The following is a 17,250-nucleotide window of genomic DNA, read 5'->3' on the forward strand; positions in this document are numbered from 1 at the left end:
AAAGATCACGAGAACAATCCTTCGTTCTTGAACTCATTTGATTCGTTAGACAGACATTGTTTAGATAGATTGTTTTCGATAGAATAAAAAAGGCGTATGTAAACGAGAAAACATTATAACTTTTCTTGACAGTGTTGATAATCGTTCGAATCCATGTGCATACAACAACAGCAGAGATCACGTAATTATTCGTGACATCGATAAACAACTTGAGAATAGCTAATTTCATTAATCGTTACGATCTCGTAACGTAGCTTAAATTTTATAGATAAGATTTAACAAGGTAGAAGAAGGTGATCAAATTATCACTTGGTTTTGATGATAAAGCGTAAATGTATTATGTACAAAGTAAATTCGATCGACGTGTTCGGATTATCCATCGGATCGAGAAGCATCCTCGGCTAGTATATTCCACCCACGCTGCGATGATAGTTGAGTTGGGCGTGTTGGGTATAGTCGTAACTCTGGTCGTACCATTCGGCCGTTGTGCTAGCGGTATTCGCGGTATTCGAAGAGTGGGTACCATGAGCTGCGTGGACGGCATGTTGATGGCTTGTCATGTGACTCGACGAATATTCGCTACCTTGAAAATGATTGAACTGGCCCCAAGTTAGCTGTGACCTGGACCAATCGGTGTTCCCTTCAAAAAATAAAATAAAAATATAAAAATATTAATAATGTAATATTGTATTTTTTTTCTTTTCTTTTAGAAACTTGGATTTGATGAAATATCTGTCAAGGTACCAGTATTAGGAGTCAAAGATGTTGGAGCACCATGAGCAACTGGAGGTTGAATGGACGGAACCTGACCGATTTGCATGCTACTGATATGTTCAGAGAGGGAAGTCAAGTGTCCCGAAATTGATGCAGCATGTTCTTGCAAACTGTTGCTCATCGTCGACGGTATTGGTGGCATCGACGGAGTCATCTGGGAAACGCTTCCGGCAACTTGATGAACGTTGCTTGGTGTTTGATGCAAAGCCGTCGGGCTGTGATGCAAACTAGTTGGTACTTGAGGTATTTCACTTGGCATTTGAGGTATTTGAGTCATCTGAGCTAATTCATGACTCCCTGCAGCGTATTGACAGGGTGTCAAAGGTAAACTCGGTACAGAATGTGCTAAACTTCCTGAGTGTTTACGTAGACGCGCTCTCCGATTACTGAACCATACCTAGAAGATTGTGATGTATGACGACAGGTATAAATAATCTTCAATGCCGATTTCTTATTCTCAATCGGTTATTTGAATTTTCTTTGCCTCGAGATATTTTTCAAAAAAGATCTCGACGAAAGAGTAAACAACTCACTTGTATCCTTGCTTCAGTGAGACCCGTTCTCTGAGCCAATTCTTCTCTAGCATAAACATCTGGATATTGAGCACGTTGAAAGGCAGTCTCGAGTTGTTCTAGTTGTTCCCCACTAAACGTCGTTCTGCTCCTACGTTGTTTTCGTTTAAGAGGTATACCTGGCTCACTTTCAGTATCAGAATCATCACCGCAACGGCCTAATCATAAAGAGAAGAGATAGTAGATGTCATCGTGTTCGTTACCTTGTCATTTTCCAAGACTGTTGTAGTGATTCTTTCTCAGACACATCTTCCTATTCATAAAATGTAACTATATTTTTTTGAAAACAGGATCGGGACACAGGAAAGGGACACACACGATCGGAATAAATGACGACAAGCTTTTACGATTAAATGAGCTATAATTGGTAATCGATAAATCCTCGACGAAAACTGCTAAGTCATGAGACACGAGTTTATCGTTGCTCCGATGAACTTGCCTCTTTTACTATGAATACGATATTGATGAGTATTCTTCTGTGTCCACATCTTCAATACACATGCAGATATTCTATACGCGAAGATCATAATCGTATAACGAAGTCATCGGATCATTTATGATGTAATTGTCTCCGGTGATATATAGTATCTAAGAAATCACGTTTATGGAAGAAGAAGTTTAAAACGCGTATAATTAATATGAAATATTATGATAATGTATAGTCCATTAAAATATACGTAATTACTAATTAATACTTAAAGGAGTTTTCCATATTCGTGGACGTCTATTCTCTTTGATTTCCCTTTTGGATTTCTTCATGCCGCATTATACGAAAAATTTATTTTATTGCTTTACTAGTCGGTGTAAAAGAGTACTTCTAATACGCTCACGTGTGTGTTCGTACGTGAAATGAATTCTATTTTATACCTATATGTACATATACACATATAGTATATATATACTTAGATAATATACATAAGTATATATGTGTGCAGTCATTAAGGTATCCATAAAGTCCTCGTAAAATGAACGTCAAACATGCCATTTTGTTCGACGTAAGAGTAAAGACGCCATTTTGTCGAGTGTTTCAAAACTATCTGTAGATAAGTATATACCTAAGTCTTCTCATAAAATCACAATACTGCGGTATACGCGTCCAAGATATTAAATATTGGCCAAGAAAAACATGTTAACTTGAGATCAATTTCATAGAAATTCGTTTTTATTTTTCTTTAAAGAATAAAGGCCGATCTTTCGATTGTGTCCCTTATTTAGAATTCCTTAGAGTATTTCGAATAAGTTTGTTTACAGACTATTGATTCTTACGCGTGCAGATCTAAACAAGAAGATAAAGAGGGTCTGATCTTTCTGTTTGGGACTTAGCCTTTTACCGTAACTAACGTTGAATCCTTTCTAAGCCCATCAGGAACCTTTTAACAACAGTTTGAGTTTGCTAGTTCGCACTGACCAGTGTATTGATGTTTATTTGTGCGCAAACGACGAGTAGCTCGTGCTTTTTCTTTTTTTTATTTATCTTTTTACTTTTATATTTTCTTTATTATTCTTTTTTTTTATGCAAACATGGATAGAAGAGAAACGATATGTATGGGAAAAGTAAGAAGAAATTGAACTTTATCCTGACCACCGACGTAATGTTTGCTCCATAAAGTGAACTTTCATTGTTCGAATGTATTTTTTATTATCGTTCAATCGAGCATCGATCAGCTCACATTGTGTAGAAAAAGTACTTATGTTAGGATCAAAATTGGATATATTGTCGGTATACATTCAGATGTGCATCCACAGTTCTTTCTTATATTCCCTCTTATTCACGTTCTATACTTTATCTCGGATCATCTCTGAAATGGAATTGTTATTTACGCCTGATTTAACAACGAATAAAATGAACGGCCAATATTCTAAAACGTCAAGGAGATCGAGGGAAAAATAGGATGAGTAGCTAGATCACTTTGTTCGATATTTATTCGAGTGGTTAAACCGTGTTTAATTTAAGTTTTTCTTATGGTAAAAATTATTAAATGAATTATTATCGTATAAAATTTTTGTTATAAATTTCCAAAGTTGTGTGATGTATAATATTAGCGTGTAAATTAATACTCGTTTCAATCTGACAAAATCCTGACAAAATCTGAAGGGTATAAACGTTTACTGAAACACGCGTTAAAGATTGATCGAAATTTTTTAAGGACACATTGTGAATGAATATTTAAATATTTTTGATTTGTTTCACTTGCAAGAGCTTAAGATCATTTCACCCTGCACCCCCACCTGTGCTTAAACACACCACATTGATGCAAAATCCTCTGGACATTCTACTAAGTGCCCGGGATTATGTACATTCACCGTAATATATTTATATTAAAATCTAACGAAATTGACGTGTTTAAATTTATACAACCGTAATATGTAGTTTCCTATTGTACTCTATTAATAATAATAATAATAATAATAATTTAATAACTATTAATTAATATTAATTTCCGATAAAAAAAAGTACACAATCATGACAAGAACACAATTCATGAGCATTTCGCAATAAAACCAACCACAAAGGAAATTAGATAAAAGTAGCAGCGTCGGATAATAATTATTGATTTACTTTCGTACCTATTATAAATTATGCTTAAAAAATGTTGTTTGGCCTGTAGCACAGTACGACTTGCCTGATAAAACGTCGCCGCCGCATTCAATACAATATGAATTGCCGTTCTTTTCCTTGCGGTTTTCTCGTTGGGGTAAAAGTCAAAAAGAAGCGGTAGCCTTTTGAAGACTAGAATTTGATCCTCTTCGTTCCTTTGTCCTTTTTCTTTGCCTTTTTTTTTTATTGCGTAGGAGTCAAAGATCGTTTTTCATTGCGTGGTCCTTTTTTTTTATAATCTTTTAGTACCTTCAAATTTATTACATTTTAAAATCTAATTTACGACTGGTTTTTCGTTAAAATCTCGTTAATTAATTATCGAGCATCCGTGTAAAAAAAGTAAACACAGTTGGCTTTTAAAATAGTTAACAGAGACAGTATTCGATATCTTTTCAATAGCTTATTTTTCAATATTGACTTCTGTCGACTTCTCGTAGTTACAACAGTTTGCCCTTTCAATGGGCCACCAACTCTCTCAACGGGTGTTCATTCACGTGAACGATCGATGGTATTATATTCCTTAGGCTTGTTGTGAAATATCGTCGTACATTTTTCGGCTTGAATCTTTCTCTTTATCTTTCTTTTCCTCACCCTCTTCCTCTTCCTCCCCCTGCTCCTGCTCCTGCTCCTCTTCCTCCACCCAGCCGCAACCTTCCTACTTTAATGCACAATTTCGTTTTTTCTTTCTCTTTCTCTCTTCTAGTCGGTGAACGAGGTGACAGGAATTTAAACCGTGGGTCTACCAGCGTTATTGTAGATGCAACTTGTCTCCATGACCATTCTTCCATTCTTCCTTCTTGTCATACGAAGAGACACGGTTTGTAGCCGCCAAAGAGGCCGCCAAAGGGAAAATATATCTCGAAAGATTCACTGATGTCTTCGAAAACAACCAAAGAGGAAAACTTCTGGCATTCGAGTTTGGTTGCTCTTGAGTCACTGTTGTTTCTCTCTCTCTCTCTCTCTGTCTTTTTCCTGTTTCTATGCAATATTACGTGCTCTGCGATCGAATCGCATTTTAGCGTAGGAGAAGACCAACAATGTTCACTTCTTTTTAATATTTTACCAAGAAACTTTACTGTTTCTTTCGAAAATTTCAACAGAACACATATGGGTGTTCAATAGAATAACAATAACGTGTATGTCATGCATACGTACGTTGCTTGACGATAGTTGGTTTGTTTTCTTTTTTTTTTTTATATTGTAAAAATCAAAAGAAGAAGAAGAAGAAGAAGAATAAAAAGAATAAAAAGAAAGATTCATTTAAATAGGCCTGATAGATAATCAATTGACATAATTAGGTTTTAAACTCGTGGTTGACCCGTGTTATCTAATTTTCTAGGGGAGTAAAGAAAAAAAAAAGAAAAGAAAAGAAAAGAAAAGGGTTGTTCGCGGCGATGTGTCCAGGTGTATTTCACGAGTGCTACGAGTCTAAAGAAAGAAAGAAAGAGAGAGAAAGAGTGAGGAAGGGAAAGAGAAATAAAGAAAGAGGAACTTTGAAGAAAAGAGAAGGGACGACGCACAGGTCGGAGTCGAGTCAGCATTCCTTCATGCGCCCTCTGACATCGGCGGTCCTCTCAGAAGGTTGCTCTTCATCTCCTTTTGCTTCACGAGCCCACCCATTCTTCTCTCTCTCTCTCTCTCTTTCTCTTCCTTGAGTCGAAGTGCGCGTGGAGGAAAGAAGAAGAAGAAGAAGAAGAAGAAAAAATATGAAAAAAGGGGAGCGAGGCTCGAGAAAAAGAAAGAAATGGAAAGATCGGGTGTGATCGTTTAGGTGCCCATATGTTGGACTTGTAATAAGAGAACGTGCTCTCAGGTTGAGACAAGGAGGCGGGTACTCGATGAAATGCTTTATAGATTATTATCTCCCTCTCTCTCTCTCTTTCTCTTTAACTATTGTTTTATTCATTTGCTCTTTTTTTTCTTTCTTTTATTACTCATGTCGATTTATAAAGAAATATCATTTATATGTTATCTGCGAGTGAGAGGACTCACGCGAAAAGGGTACACAAATAACGAAATAAACAACTGCTAAACAGAATGTATAGAAATTTACGGGATGACCTATCGATAAGAAAATAACAATTTGACTCATTAATTTTGTTATATTCATTTTTTTCCCTTTCAATCGTGTCGCGATTCGTAAAGAAATATTAATTATATTTACGAGAACACGCATAGGATGCGGTTATAAAATAACAAACGGATAACAGGTTGAACTAATAATACAGAAACTTATGGTGGATTATTGGTAAGAATAACATAATTTTAAGAAGCTGGAAAAATTCAGTTTTACAATCCGTGTTTTCGAACTCGTACTTTCAAAGTCTTATTATCAAGTGATAGGAGTTTATGCGAAAGTAAACCAATGCAGTTGCAAAACACTATTGTAAAAACAGCTCGGCGCCGCGTATCATATTTCAAATTGGTTTTTTTTTTTTTATTTTCTTAGCAGATTGCACAAGAAGGTAATGAACAAACATAAATATATCTGACGGGAAAGATTGCTGAGAGATTTCGTTGTCATTGTTTTTCTCTTATTAATTTATAATTATAAATATTTATTTTTCTCTTAAAAATTAATGAAAAATTGTGTGTGTGTAAAAATAGAAAAACAAAGAACGTCGAATGTTATATATGCGATAGTAGATTCTAATAGATTTTAGACACACACTCACACACATACTCATATATTTCTATCTCTTTCTCTTTATCATTATCCCGCGAGTCGTCCGGGTTTACTCGTTGATAGGCACAATCAATATCGGTTTCTTGAGGATGAAAAGCGTCCGATCGGTTGAATAGATCGCGTGAAAAGATGCGTGTAATCAATTAGAGGGGGCCCGCGGAGTCGAGAGCAAATATCTCTTTCGTAGCAACGTCATCGAGAAATGTGCCGGTCAGCATCCCCGCTGTGTTCGATTGTACATCTATCGATACCGGTCTGAACCACCCATTCGAACGTATATCTACATACTGTCGCGTGATACTTCGCACGCGTTCAACTTCTTTATTTTATCATTTACAAACGACAACTACAATTACAGTTACAATTACAACGACAACGACAACGACAACGACGACGACGATGACAATTCATTTTCTGTAAATATTCTTAAACACGCGATAAAAAAAAGTATTCCAGCTAGTTTGAATTTTATTTCCACCAAAACGCGTGGCTTTTATCTAGTCTAGACTGTATTAGACATAGATAGATAACAAATCCTATTTATCTGCTATAAGAACTATTTAAATATGGGGTGTGGGTGGGGTGGGGGTGGGAGAGGACTACTGGTAAAAATGATTCCAACGAAAAAAGCTTGACTTTGTATCCAAAGAAATATCTGTTTACTAGATTCACGTTTCCGGATCCTCGTAATTTTCTTGCGGCTTCCTTTTCGTATATTTTTTTCTGCGCGTGTCGAATTAAGGTTTGAATGGTGGAAAAGGTGCTGTACCTTCCAAGGTTATAAATCTTATACTCTTCCTTTCTCTCTCTTTCTCACTAACTCCTATCTGTTCTCATCTTTTTCTAGTCGGTAGATACTTCCCGTAGAAGAGAAATGGATATCTGCAGGAGCGCGTGTGAGGTCCCCTAAATGGTAACAAATGTCCTTAAAGCGGTTAACAATAAGAATGACCGAGGGTTGACATTAGAGAAGTCAGTGAGTTTTCCTGTCAACGCCCGTCTGAAACTTTCATAGAAAATACGCCGACTTTTCGCTTTTCTTATTTTCGAGAAGCCGACTTTCGGTGAGTGTGGGAGTGAGAAAGAAAGAAAGAAAGAAAGAACGAAAGAAAGGAATGAAAGAAAGAGAGAGAGAGAGAGAGAGAGAATAATGGTTAAACGAAATTCTGGTGGTCACATTAAGGTACTCGTGAACGTTGTCGGAAAATCACTCCCCTTGAAAACCATTAAATGCTGTCGTCGTTGGTGGTCCGTTCGAAGTTCTTCTAAGTAGATGACAGGTCCTTAATAATTGGTTTTATATTTCAAATCCGTAACTTTAATATTTAGTATCGGATTTGACAATAATTTTCATCGAATTTGATAAAATCTCTCGATGAAATTTTCGTGGTGTGCGGTCGTAGAAAATAAAAACTAGGCCAACAAAAAGTGCAGTTGTTTTATTCTTATCAAATTTAACAAAGTAGATTTATCTTAATTATTGGAGAAAAAAGAAATAAGGAAATTAAAGGGAGGAGCATGAATAATTCTGTACTTTAATTAATTTTAATTTTGCCAGGCAATATACAAAAATATCTCAATATACTACTCTTATATCTACATATTATAAAGGTAAGACACTTTTAACCGTATTATCATATTACAAAGAAATTATCATGAAAATATATCGTCACTTGATAAAAAATTATACCAAAATGTATTACGTAAAAGTAAAGTTAACGTATGAGGCGAGAAATGGGAACAAAAGAGGTTGGAGAAAGGATGTATTTTGGTGGAACGATGAAAATGATGGAAGAGGAAGGAACACATTGGTAAGAGTGGAGTCAATTTGGCGTATCCTTATTCCAAAGTAAGGAATTAACATTTTCCACGAAGTACAAGAGAGTACCTACAGAGTGCCCGGAGTGTTAAGTGAGTTCGATCGAATCTACCGATTTAATGAAGGAGTCGTAGGAGTGTATGGAAATCTTTCGATGGTGTAGACGTGAACGTGTACGTGTACGATAGAAGGAGACAAAGAAGGAAGAGGGTAGCAGTTTGGAAAGGTTTTGAAACGCGTTAAAGCCGATGCCACGTACGATATATGTCGGCACTAGACTCTTTCAAGGGATTACACGATCACGCGACAAGAATTGCACGCTCGCTATAAAGCTCGATATCGTGTAACGTTGATTAGATACGCTCGCTGATATTCAGCTTCGACGGTTAGCTCGAATCTACCTTTAAACTCTTCCTGCCAGCTTTTACTCTCTTATCCAATCATTTTTCTCATCCTAATACATCCGGTTATATCGATGGATTCTACGGCACATGAGACTCGGTCTTAAATATATTATTATACCGCGGAATGCTTTGAAGTTGGTATATAAAACATTTTGTTTGATCTCATTTCAATTTGGTTTTGGAACAAATCCATGTACTCGTTTACTCGCACTTATGATTTAGGTATTTTCCATGATGTATTATATTTACATAGGTAGATAATATATATTTTACATACTTGTTTTAATGTATTTAGGATCCGCGAGATCATCGTGGTGTAAGAACTTGAAATCGATGGATCACCGTGCGTCGATAAAATCGACGAAGCTGATCGTGAATCACTTAGCGACGTTGTTCATCGAGCACGTTGCTCTTAGATCGTTTGGTATATAGAGAAGAAGAGAAGAGAAGAGAGAAGAGAAGATGAAGAAGGTGGGAAGACGAGTATGAAAGAAAGAGAGAGGGAGAGAGAAAAAAATCGAGATGGATATACATATTATACGCGTGTGGAGGTGCAGTGGGAGAGAGAGAGGGGTGGGCAGGACCCATTAGGCTAATCCCTCGTCGGCGGTCGAAGCCAAAGGAACGGAATAAGAAGGAATAAGAAAGCCACAGGCTACGTGTCATTCCTGCTCGGCCTGCCGACACCTATACCCTGGACCCGACACCTTCGACCGAGCTACGAGTATATCCGTTCAGAGGTGCTCTCTATCACGAATGTCCCTCTCTTAAGAATTACTATTCGCGAGTTGATCGCGTTTATTTGATTACGATACACCTTTTTTCCTATACCATACTTTCAACGTTACCGAGAATGAAGAACCACCCGAAATGATCTTGTTTTATGATCTTCCATTAATAGCTTCTCCTAGAATTGAGATTTATTATTCTACTTGTCTTTAACAATTTTTCTAACGATCCATATTATTAATTTTTACCAACCGATGGTTTTGACGATTCAATTAAGAATTTTTTTTTTAATTAATTCGATATTAAAATTGTATATAAAACGTGGTACGAGCAAATCGATAAAACACAATAATCTCGAGATTATTTAAGAGGTCATGAATAATTAACCACATTCGAGCCGATAAATATCTTTAATTGAGGGTTACGACACGAAACTCGTGCGAGGTTTCCTTCGTGGATAATATCCTCCTACTTGGAATTAAACGCTATTTACACCTGCTTCCAAGCAAAATTTTCATTAAAATTCATTAAACGTTATCGTACGCATAAACGAAATTAGTTTTATCGAGTGATTTTTTTTCCTTGAAGGGTTTAACAAATCACAAATCGTGATAAAATATTGGGAATTGAGTGTATAATTTTTGGATTTACGATTAATATCAAAACAGAATTTGATTTAAACGATTAGAACAATTATTAGAATTCTCCGAGTGAACGAGAAAGGGCTGGAGGATGACGTAGGGGGGGGAGGTTAATTAATAAACGAGGAGAAACAATTAATCGTTGAATTAAAAGAGATTGTTGGGTGATTCGAACGATGCCCGAGATGAGCGCCACTGTCGACGTGTGGCAGGCGGTTCGTTTGATCTCCGCGGGACCCTCGCGGGGCCTCGAGGCCCCGGGCTCTGCTCTTCGCTCTTGGCCCTCGACTCTCTTTCCTCGCATTCCCTGTTACTCCCCTCGATCCTTCTCTTCCTCCTCCTCCTCCTCCACCTACTCTTTCTCCGACCACACCAGCATCCTCGTCGAATTAACTTTTAAGACTTTGGGACACCTGTACCCACTAATTCTTTCATGTCCAACGCCACCACCGATCGTGATACTCACGAATTCTTACATCCTTTTTTCGAAGTAAATGAATGAGAGTGTGTTAGAGAGAGAAAAAAATCTTTGTTTCGTCCTCGATAAATTAGATACTCGCTAATTATTGACAAAGAAATTCGCGTGAGCATCTATCTGTCCTCGTTAAAAGACGGACGAATTAAAAAAGAACTAGAAAAAAGTAAGTATAAAAGTATCGAGGTAGGATAAGATTAAGAAATAAAGAAATAAATAAAGAAAGAAAGATAGTAAGAGAGATGAAGAAGTCAAGAAAGAAGAAGAAGAAGAAGAAGATACTCGCGGCCGTCGTCGGGAAGGCCAAGCAAAAAGGAAGTACGTATTTCAATCTGTTCTTTAAATTTAACGCTCGGGGTATTCCCCCCCCGAGTTAAATCAATAATGAGGCTTGAAAGTACTACAGCAAGCAAAAACTAATGACAGTTTTCACGAGCAATTTGAGAACGTTCGGCAAACACTTTTGCCGTGCGAGAAGGGGGGCAAGAAAGTTTGATGGAGTTGCGAAAGAACGAAGAAAAGAATGAGAAATGAAATAAAGAAAAAGAAATGTTAGTACTTATACCTATGAAAGACGAGGAGCAAGGAAGAGGTTATATGAAGGATGAAGAAAAAATTTGTTAAAAGAGGATCGCAAAGGACGCAAGGAAGAAAAATAAGAAGAACATGAAGAAGAAGAAGAAAAAGAAGAAAAAGAAGAAGAAGAAGAAGAAGAAGAACGTAGAGGAAAGAAGACAGGAAGAAGTGGAAGAAGCAGAAAAGGGATAATGCGTGCCCCGTAAGATATTGACACTCCTGTAATCCGTTTGTCGGACGTGTGGGCAACCTGGCTAATCCTGCTCACGCCCACCGGAGATTAAATCCTGCCGGTCTGCCCTGCTCATTCGGACTAACTCGGCCTATCCGACAGTGGACCGGACTTAAAGCGCTGTACACACGCTCGCGTACGTCAAACTCGCTTCTTTCGTAGCAGGAGGTTAAAAGCTTCCGACGCTGACCGACGAGATGAGAGAACGAAACGTTCGACTTCTTGCCTTATTCATCCCTTTTTGTTTCATTTTCTTATTTCTTTTGTTTGTTCTTTTCTTTAATTCGTGTATCAAGATATTATTCCTTATTCTATTCTCCATTCATATAGGTTTGAAAAATTTATAGTACATATTGTAAATAAAATCTTTCAAGATAATTGTATTGAAATTGAATTTAAGGATATCAAAACGAAAGAAAAAGAAAGGTTTATTTTAAATTCGTATCGATGCTTCAATCTTCGGATCGCACGAAAAACTTGTTTGACATCATAGCGTATCAGGGATTATTCTATTCGATAGTTTTCTTACAAATTGTTGAATAAATTAAATAATTCAAATCTTATCCCCCCTACCCCTTATTTTAATAGTTGAAATTTAGTCGAATCTTAAAGATCTCGATAAATACGGGTATAAAGTCGTGAACACCACGTCGGATCGGTTGTGCATTTGGACACAAAACGAAATACGTCGTAGTAGTACCACGGCGATCAAGATCAATGGAGATCACGGGGATGAAAGAGAAATGTAGTACTTAAGTGCTACTCACTGCCTCCCAATATGCCGTCTATCGTGTAATCCTTCTTCCCGTCTTCCCCCGGTCGTCCACCCCGAAGTAGCCTGCTGATGGAGCTGACGCTAGGTGGATCGGAGAAGCCTTCCTGCGTGCAATAAAATAAAAGCACGGGGCCTTTTTGAAAGAGGTAAGATTAAAGCGAGTAGGACCTATGAAAGTATCGTTCCCTATGACTTTCCATTTCCATTTATTATTATTATTATTATTATTATTATTATTATTATTATTAGTTTTTTCTTTTATTTAAAAGGTGGTTTCTTTTTTTCTAAAGAAAAAGTGAAAGAGATAGAGACAGAAAGAGAAAGAGAGTGGATTGAAAACGGGCGTGAAAGCCTAGCTGTGTTGTTCCCTCGTGAACAACATCGGACGAAGGCCGTGCTCGCAGTTTCGCAACTGCAGCTTTACCAAGGCGTACAATTTCGCGCGATTATTTTCGTTCGCAACGTAGGTACACATTTTCTTGGACGATTCAACGTTATTACGCATTGTATAAGCTAGCTAGGCACCGTTACGCGCCTTTACTACGCTTGCTTGCTTGCTTGCTCGCTCGCTCGCTCGCTTTCTTGCTTCGTGATCGGCCGAACTCCGTAGGTAGGTAGGTAATGTTGAAGAAATTGAAAGGAATCGCTTGACACAAAAGCGTATTATGAAAAAGAGAACGCTAGATATATAAAGAAAGAGTAAGAATGAGATGTAGATAGGGAAAGAAAATTTCTACACCGAGATCAATTCGATAGAATATATCTAATGGATTAAATTTCTAGAATGAAGATCACGTATCGAGATCTTTATCGACATATATATATATATATGTACATATATGTATATATTCTTTTATATCTAAAAGATACCTCGAGAAGTTGCGAAAATTTCATCGATCGATATCGATCAAGCTTCTTATCTCTGGTATCGATCATACAAAGCGTAACGCACGTGCATGCGAAAGAAGATGCGGGATAGAGATGTAGCGAAGAAGAAAAAGATGGGAAGATCATAGAAGAGAAGGAAGAAGAAGAAGAAGAGGATTATAAAAGGTTGCATCTCTCGCTTTAACCGAGGATTTAAAAGGCAAAAAAAGTGCGGGAGGGGGATGTGGGTGGGGGAAATGGGGGTCGTTCGGTGTCGATCGCTATCTCTCGCTTCGCCGATCTCAGAAACAATAACGATCCTTCTGCCGGTGGTGGTCGAGGCTTTGGGTCCGGGGTGATGACAGGAAAGAAGAAGGAAGGAAGGAAGGATTGTGGGTGAGGTGGATGATTTCAGGGAGAAAGAAGGATGGATGGTGAACGTTGGATAAAGAGAGAAAGAGTAAAGGAAGAGAGGAAGAAGGAAGAGTGTGCCTCAGGGCCTAAGGCCCCGGAACGCCCCCTTCCAGCATTAAATGCCGTATTAATGCCGGCAACGACCGCCTGCCTCCACAGAGGCGTACGTGTTCCTAAAATTGTTCTCAGTCTTTCATATTCTTTCTTCTTTATATACAGTCTCTCTTTCTGTCTCTCTCTCTCTCTCTCTGTTTTTCTTTAGTTCTTTCCTTGCTTTCTACACTTATCCTTCTCGTTTCTTCCGTCAGATTTATATCTTTATCAAAGAAACATTAGATAGGATCGATGATACTATGGAGAAAAGTTTGTTAAATTATTTTATAAACGATATTTTGCTTACTTTTAATTGGATTTGTATTATCAATTAGAGTATACGCGCGTTTACGTTATTTTTCTTTTGTTCTTCATGTCAGAATTTTGTAAAAGATAGTATTAAGGATTTTTGTTTATTAGAATAAATATTATCGATAAATATTTGTACATGTGAATAAGTATTGAAATGTGAATAAAATATATATAGAAAATTAGACTTTTTTAAAAAATAAACGTGAGAAACTATTGATCTATCGATTTCTATTATATTTTGTAAGGATATCTTAGGCACGTGAGATTATGTCTGATAAATTGCGAAAGAGGTAAGACAACTAGGACGAGGAGAAGAAGAAGAAGAGGAAGAAGAAGAAGAAGAAGAAGGAAGACGACGACAACGAAGAAGAGGACGAAAGGTATTACGCCAATGAAGTGTGGGTGTAGGCGGCGAGCAGTAACGTATTAAAGGACACGCGAGTCGCCTCGAGGTACTCACGTACTTACATACGTAGAAGAGAGCCCTACTCGGCTGGTGCACGCCTCGTGCACGCCTCGCGTACGCCTCGTGCGCAACATTAAAAACTTCCATTGAGAGTGATCTTCGAAGTGAGATAAGGACCATGATCGAACGTTTTCTCGAGTCTTCCGATTTTCATGAAAATATTTCTAATCTTTTTTATTTGTAGTTTTAATATGAAGTTTTCTAACAACGTATAAAAAAGGATTTTGATTTCAATCTCTCAAACGATTGGAATAATAAGTTTTATTGAAAAATTTAAAACTATTTTTGTGAATAAGTCGACGTGATTTAGATGTTAAATATACAGTTAGATCGATTATGATAAGTTACATTCTTTACCTTGACCAGTTTGTCACGTATCTCCCAAGAAAAGATACCAGGATTGTTGCTCTTCAATTCCTCGATCTTAGCTTCAATTTCCGGGGTGGCAACTCTCGGTTTACTGCCACCAATGACACCAGGCCTAATAGACCCTGTCTCTTGATAACGATTGAGTATTTTAGAAACGCAACCGTGGGAAACACGAAGTTGTCTTGATATTACGCAGGGTCGTACCCCAGAGGCCGCCATTTCAACGATTCTCAAGCGAATGTGATTTGGTAGGGGACGGCCGTTGATGAAGACACCGCCCAGCTGATTCATTCGGCCTTGCCCTGTAAACATTCGATCGATGTTTCAGCGATAGATACCTACATGGAAAAATGATGAGGAGAATGAGGAGGTGGAGGAAGAAGAAAAGACATGTGCGCGAGAGCGACTCGATAAGCTTGAAATTATTTACGGAATCCGTCGAGCGAACACGTGAAATCGGTTAACAGCCGGTAAGAGGCCGGCATATACGTTAGCGCGGAGGATACCAAAAGCCACGTTAACAGCCGTAAAATTGAAGAAGTTATGCTCACGAGAGGGCGTGCTCGGCCATTTCCAGGACTAACGAGTATAAAGTTGGATCGTTAGTCGAATTAGCCACCCTTCCGTACGTGACATTAGCTACCTGTATCATCAGTCGCGTTCCGATGTACAGCACGAGGTAATTACTATGTTTACGCATCACGAACACTCTCCCGGCCCGTTGTCCGAGTAAACAACGAAAGCATCCAATTATTTTAATCGTCGCTCTGAGAGTCTTTGCATATTCAATAAAGTCCACACGAGAGTTTCACCGTTCTTTATTCTATTTATCTTCTTTTTGTTGTTTACTTATTATTTATTTTTTTATTTTCATTTTTCATCTTACTTTTTGACGAACTTCTTTCGACTCTAACAAAAATAAAACATTACTTGAATGACAATGAATGACGAAGTAGGGTGACATCGAGCTAACCTTGGAATGGATATCCACTATAGATAGGTCTCATTCTACTGGTGACATCCATCTTGTATGGAAGCTTCTATAATCTTCCTTGCATCCAACGAAGATAATGTCCAGAAGATTATACACGAGTCACACACTGACACTGATACAGTAGAAACAAAACGACCGAATGACAATACGACAGATTAATTGGACGCGAATTATTGGTCCGAGGCTAAAAATATTTTTTGATTTATTTGTACCCCTTTTGAGTTTTAATAAAAATGAGCTACGAAAAAACTGTTAAAAAAGTTATACGAATTAATTGAACAACGCGCGATCGCGAATTGTCGAACCGACGGAATATATTCTTGATGTAAAACGTTCAGAGATGACGTAGGGAGTAAAGAAGAGAAAAGGAATAGAAGCGAGCACGCGTGGCTTTCGTTGCGAGGGGTACCGCGGCAATAACGTATTGGAGTTGGGGTACTGGACCCCTCTTTACCCCACTCTCTTCAGCATGCTGGCTGGACCCGAGAGAACAGAGTGCGAGCAACATAAGAGAAAAATGAGACCGCTGCCTCGTTGGGACTTATGGTACCAGAGTAGTACGCTCATTGGTTACGCCCTGCCACGTGGTTGGTAAAGCTGGACCTCACAATGGGCGGTTCTACCCACGGAACCGCCTACGGAACGTGCTCTCTTACCCACGTATTCCACGATATATATTATCCTTCTTTGTGTGTACATGTAAATACATACATTCCCAGATCGAAAACCTCTTGATGTCTCTTGAGTTCAATTCTAAATGCTATTTTCATTTAATCCTATGCGACGATATTTTCTATACCTACTAATTTGATTTAAGATTCTATCTATTCTCAGTTGGATATCTGGATACTTACTTATAATACTTACTTACTTACTTACTTACTTACTTCCCTGCTTTAACTTTGCTAAGAGGATCTAGTTACGTAACGAATGCAATTTTTCTTATGATTGAATACGAGTTTGGTGTAGCAAATTTTTATTGATGTTCGAATGATTTATTTGTTCTATTGTTGAGTTATCAATGTCCATAATTTCCTCGTAAGGATCTTCCAAAGTGTCAAATTATTGTTTAGCGAAATGTTGCTTGTAAAAGAAGATGTTTCTAATGAAGTGTCGGTTATTCGGTATTCTGCTGGAAATTGACTATTGTATAAATAAAAAATAAAATGAGAGAAAATTTACAGCCATCACTGTTTAAAAGTTAAATCATAATGAACGTATGATTGACTGATATAAATTTTTTCAAAGGTACAGCTCGCTCGTCTTCTCTTAATAATCATGCCCATGCAGCTTGTAAATCTTTTCATACGGTAGCGAAAAGTTGGTTGGCTGCCTGTGGAAGCAGCAGGAGGTCTTCAGGACCGTATACGTTCGAAGTTAAGATTTTTTTAAGGACTCTTAAATTAATCCCATCGATCCTAAACCTTATCGAATAAATCGTGAAATTAGAAGT

General features: G+C 37.7%; 1 protein-coding gene across 1 annotated transcript; it reads right to left on the minus strand.

Moving 5' to 3' along the window:
- Nucleotides 1-347: 347 nt before the first annotated feature.
- Nucleotides 348-15,828, minus strand: LOC122519507 (protein gooseberry-neuro-like). Its single transcript, XM_043638998.1, has 6 exons — nt 15,777-15,828; nt 14,792-15,105; nt 12,275-12,386; nt 1,308-1,504; nt 745-1,171; nt 348-640 (listed from the first exon to the last, which is right to left on the minus strand). The coding sequence occupies exons 1-6, from the start codon at nt 15,826-15,828 to the stop codon at nt 402-404; spliced, it is 1,341 nt and encodes a 446-aa protein (XP_043494933.1). The 3' UTR covers nt 348-401.
- Nucleotides 15,829-17,250: the final 1,422 nt, after the last annotated feature.

This window comes from Polistes fuscatus, unplaced genomic scaffold (assembly GCF_010416935.1).
Source record: "Polistes fuscatus isolate 324 unplaced genomic scaffold, CU_Pfus_HIC Scaffold3, whole genome shotgun sequence".
NCBI classification, from domain to species: domain Eukaryota; kingdom Metazoa; phylum Arthropoda; class Insecta; order Hymenoptera; family Vespidae; genus Polistes; species Polistes fuscatus.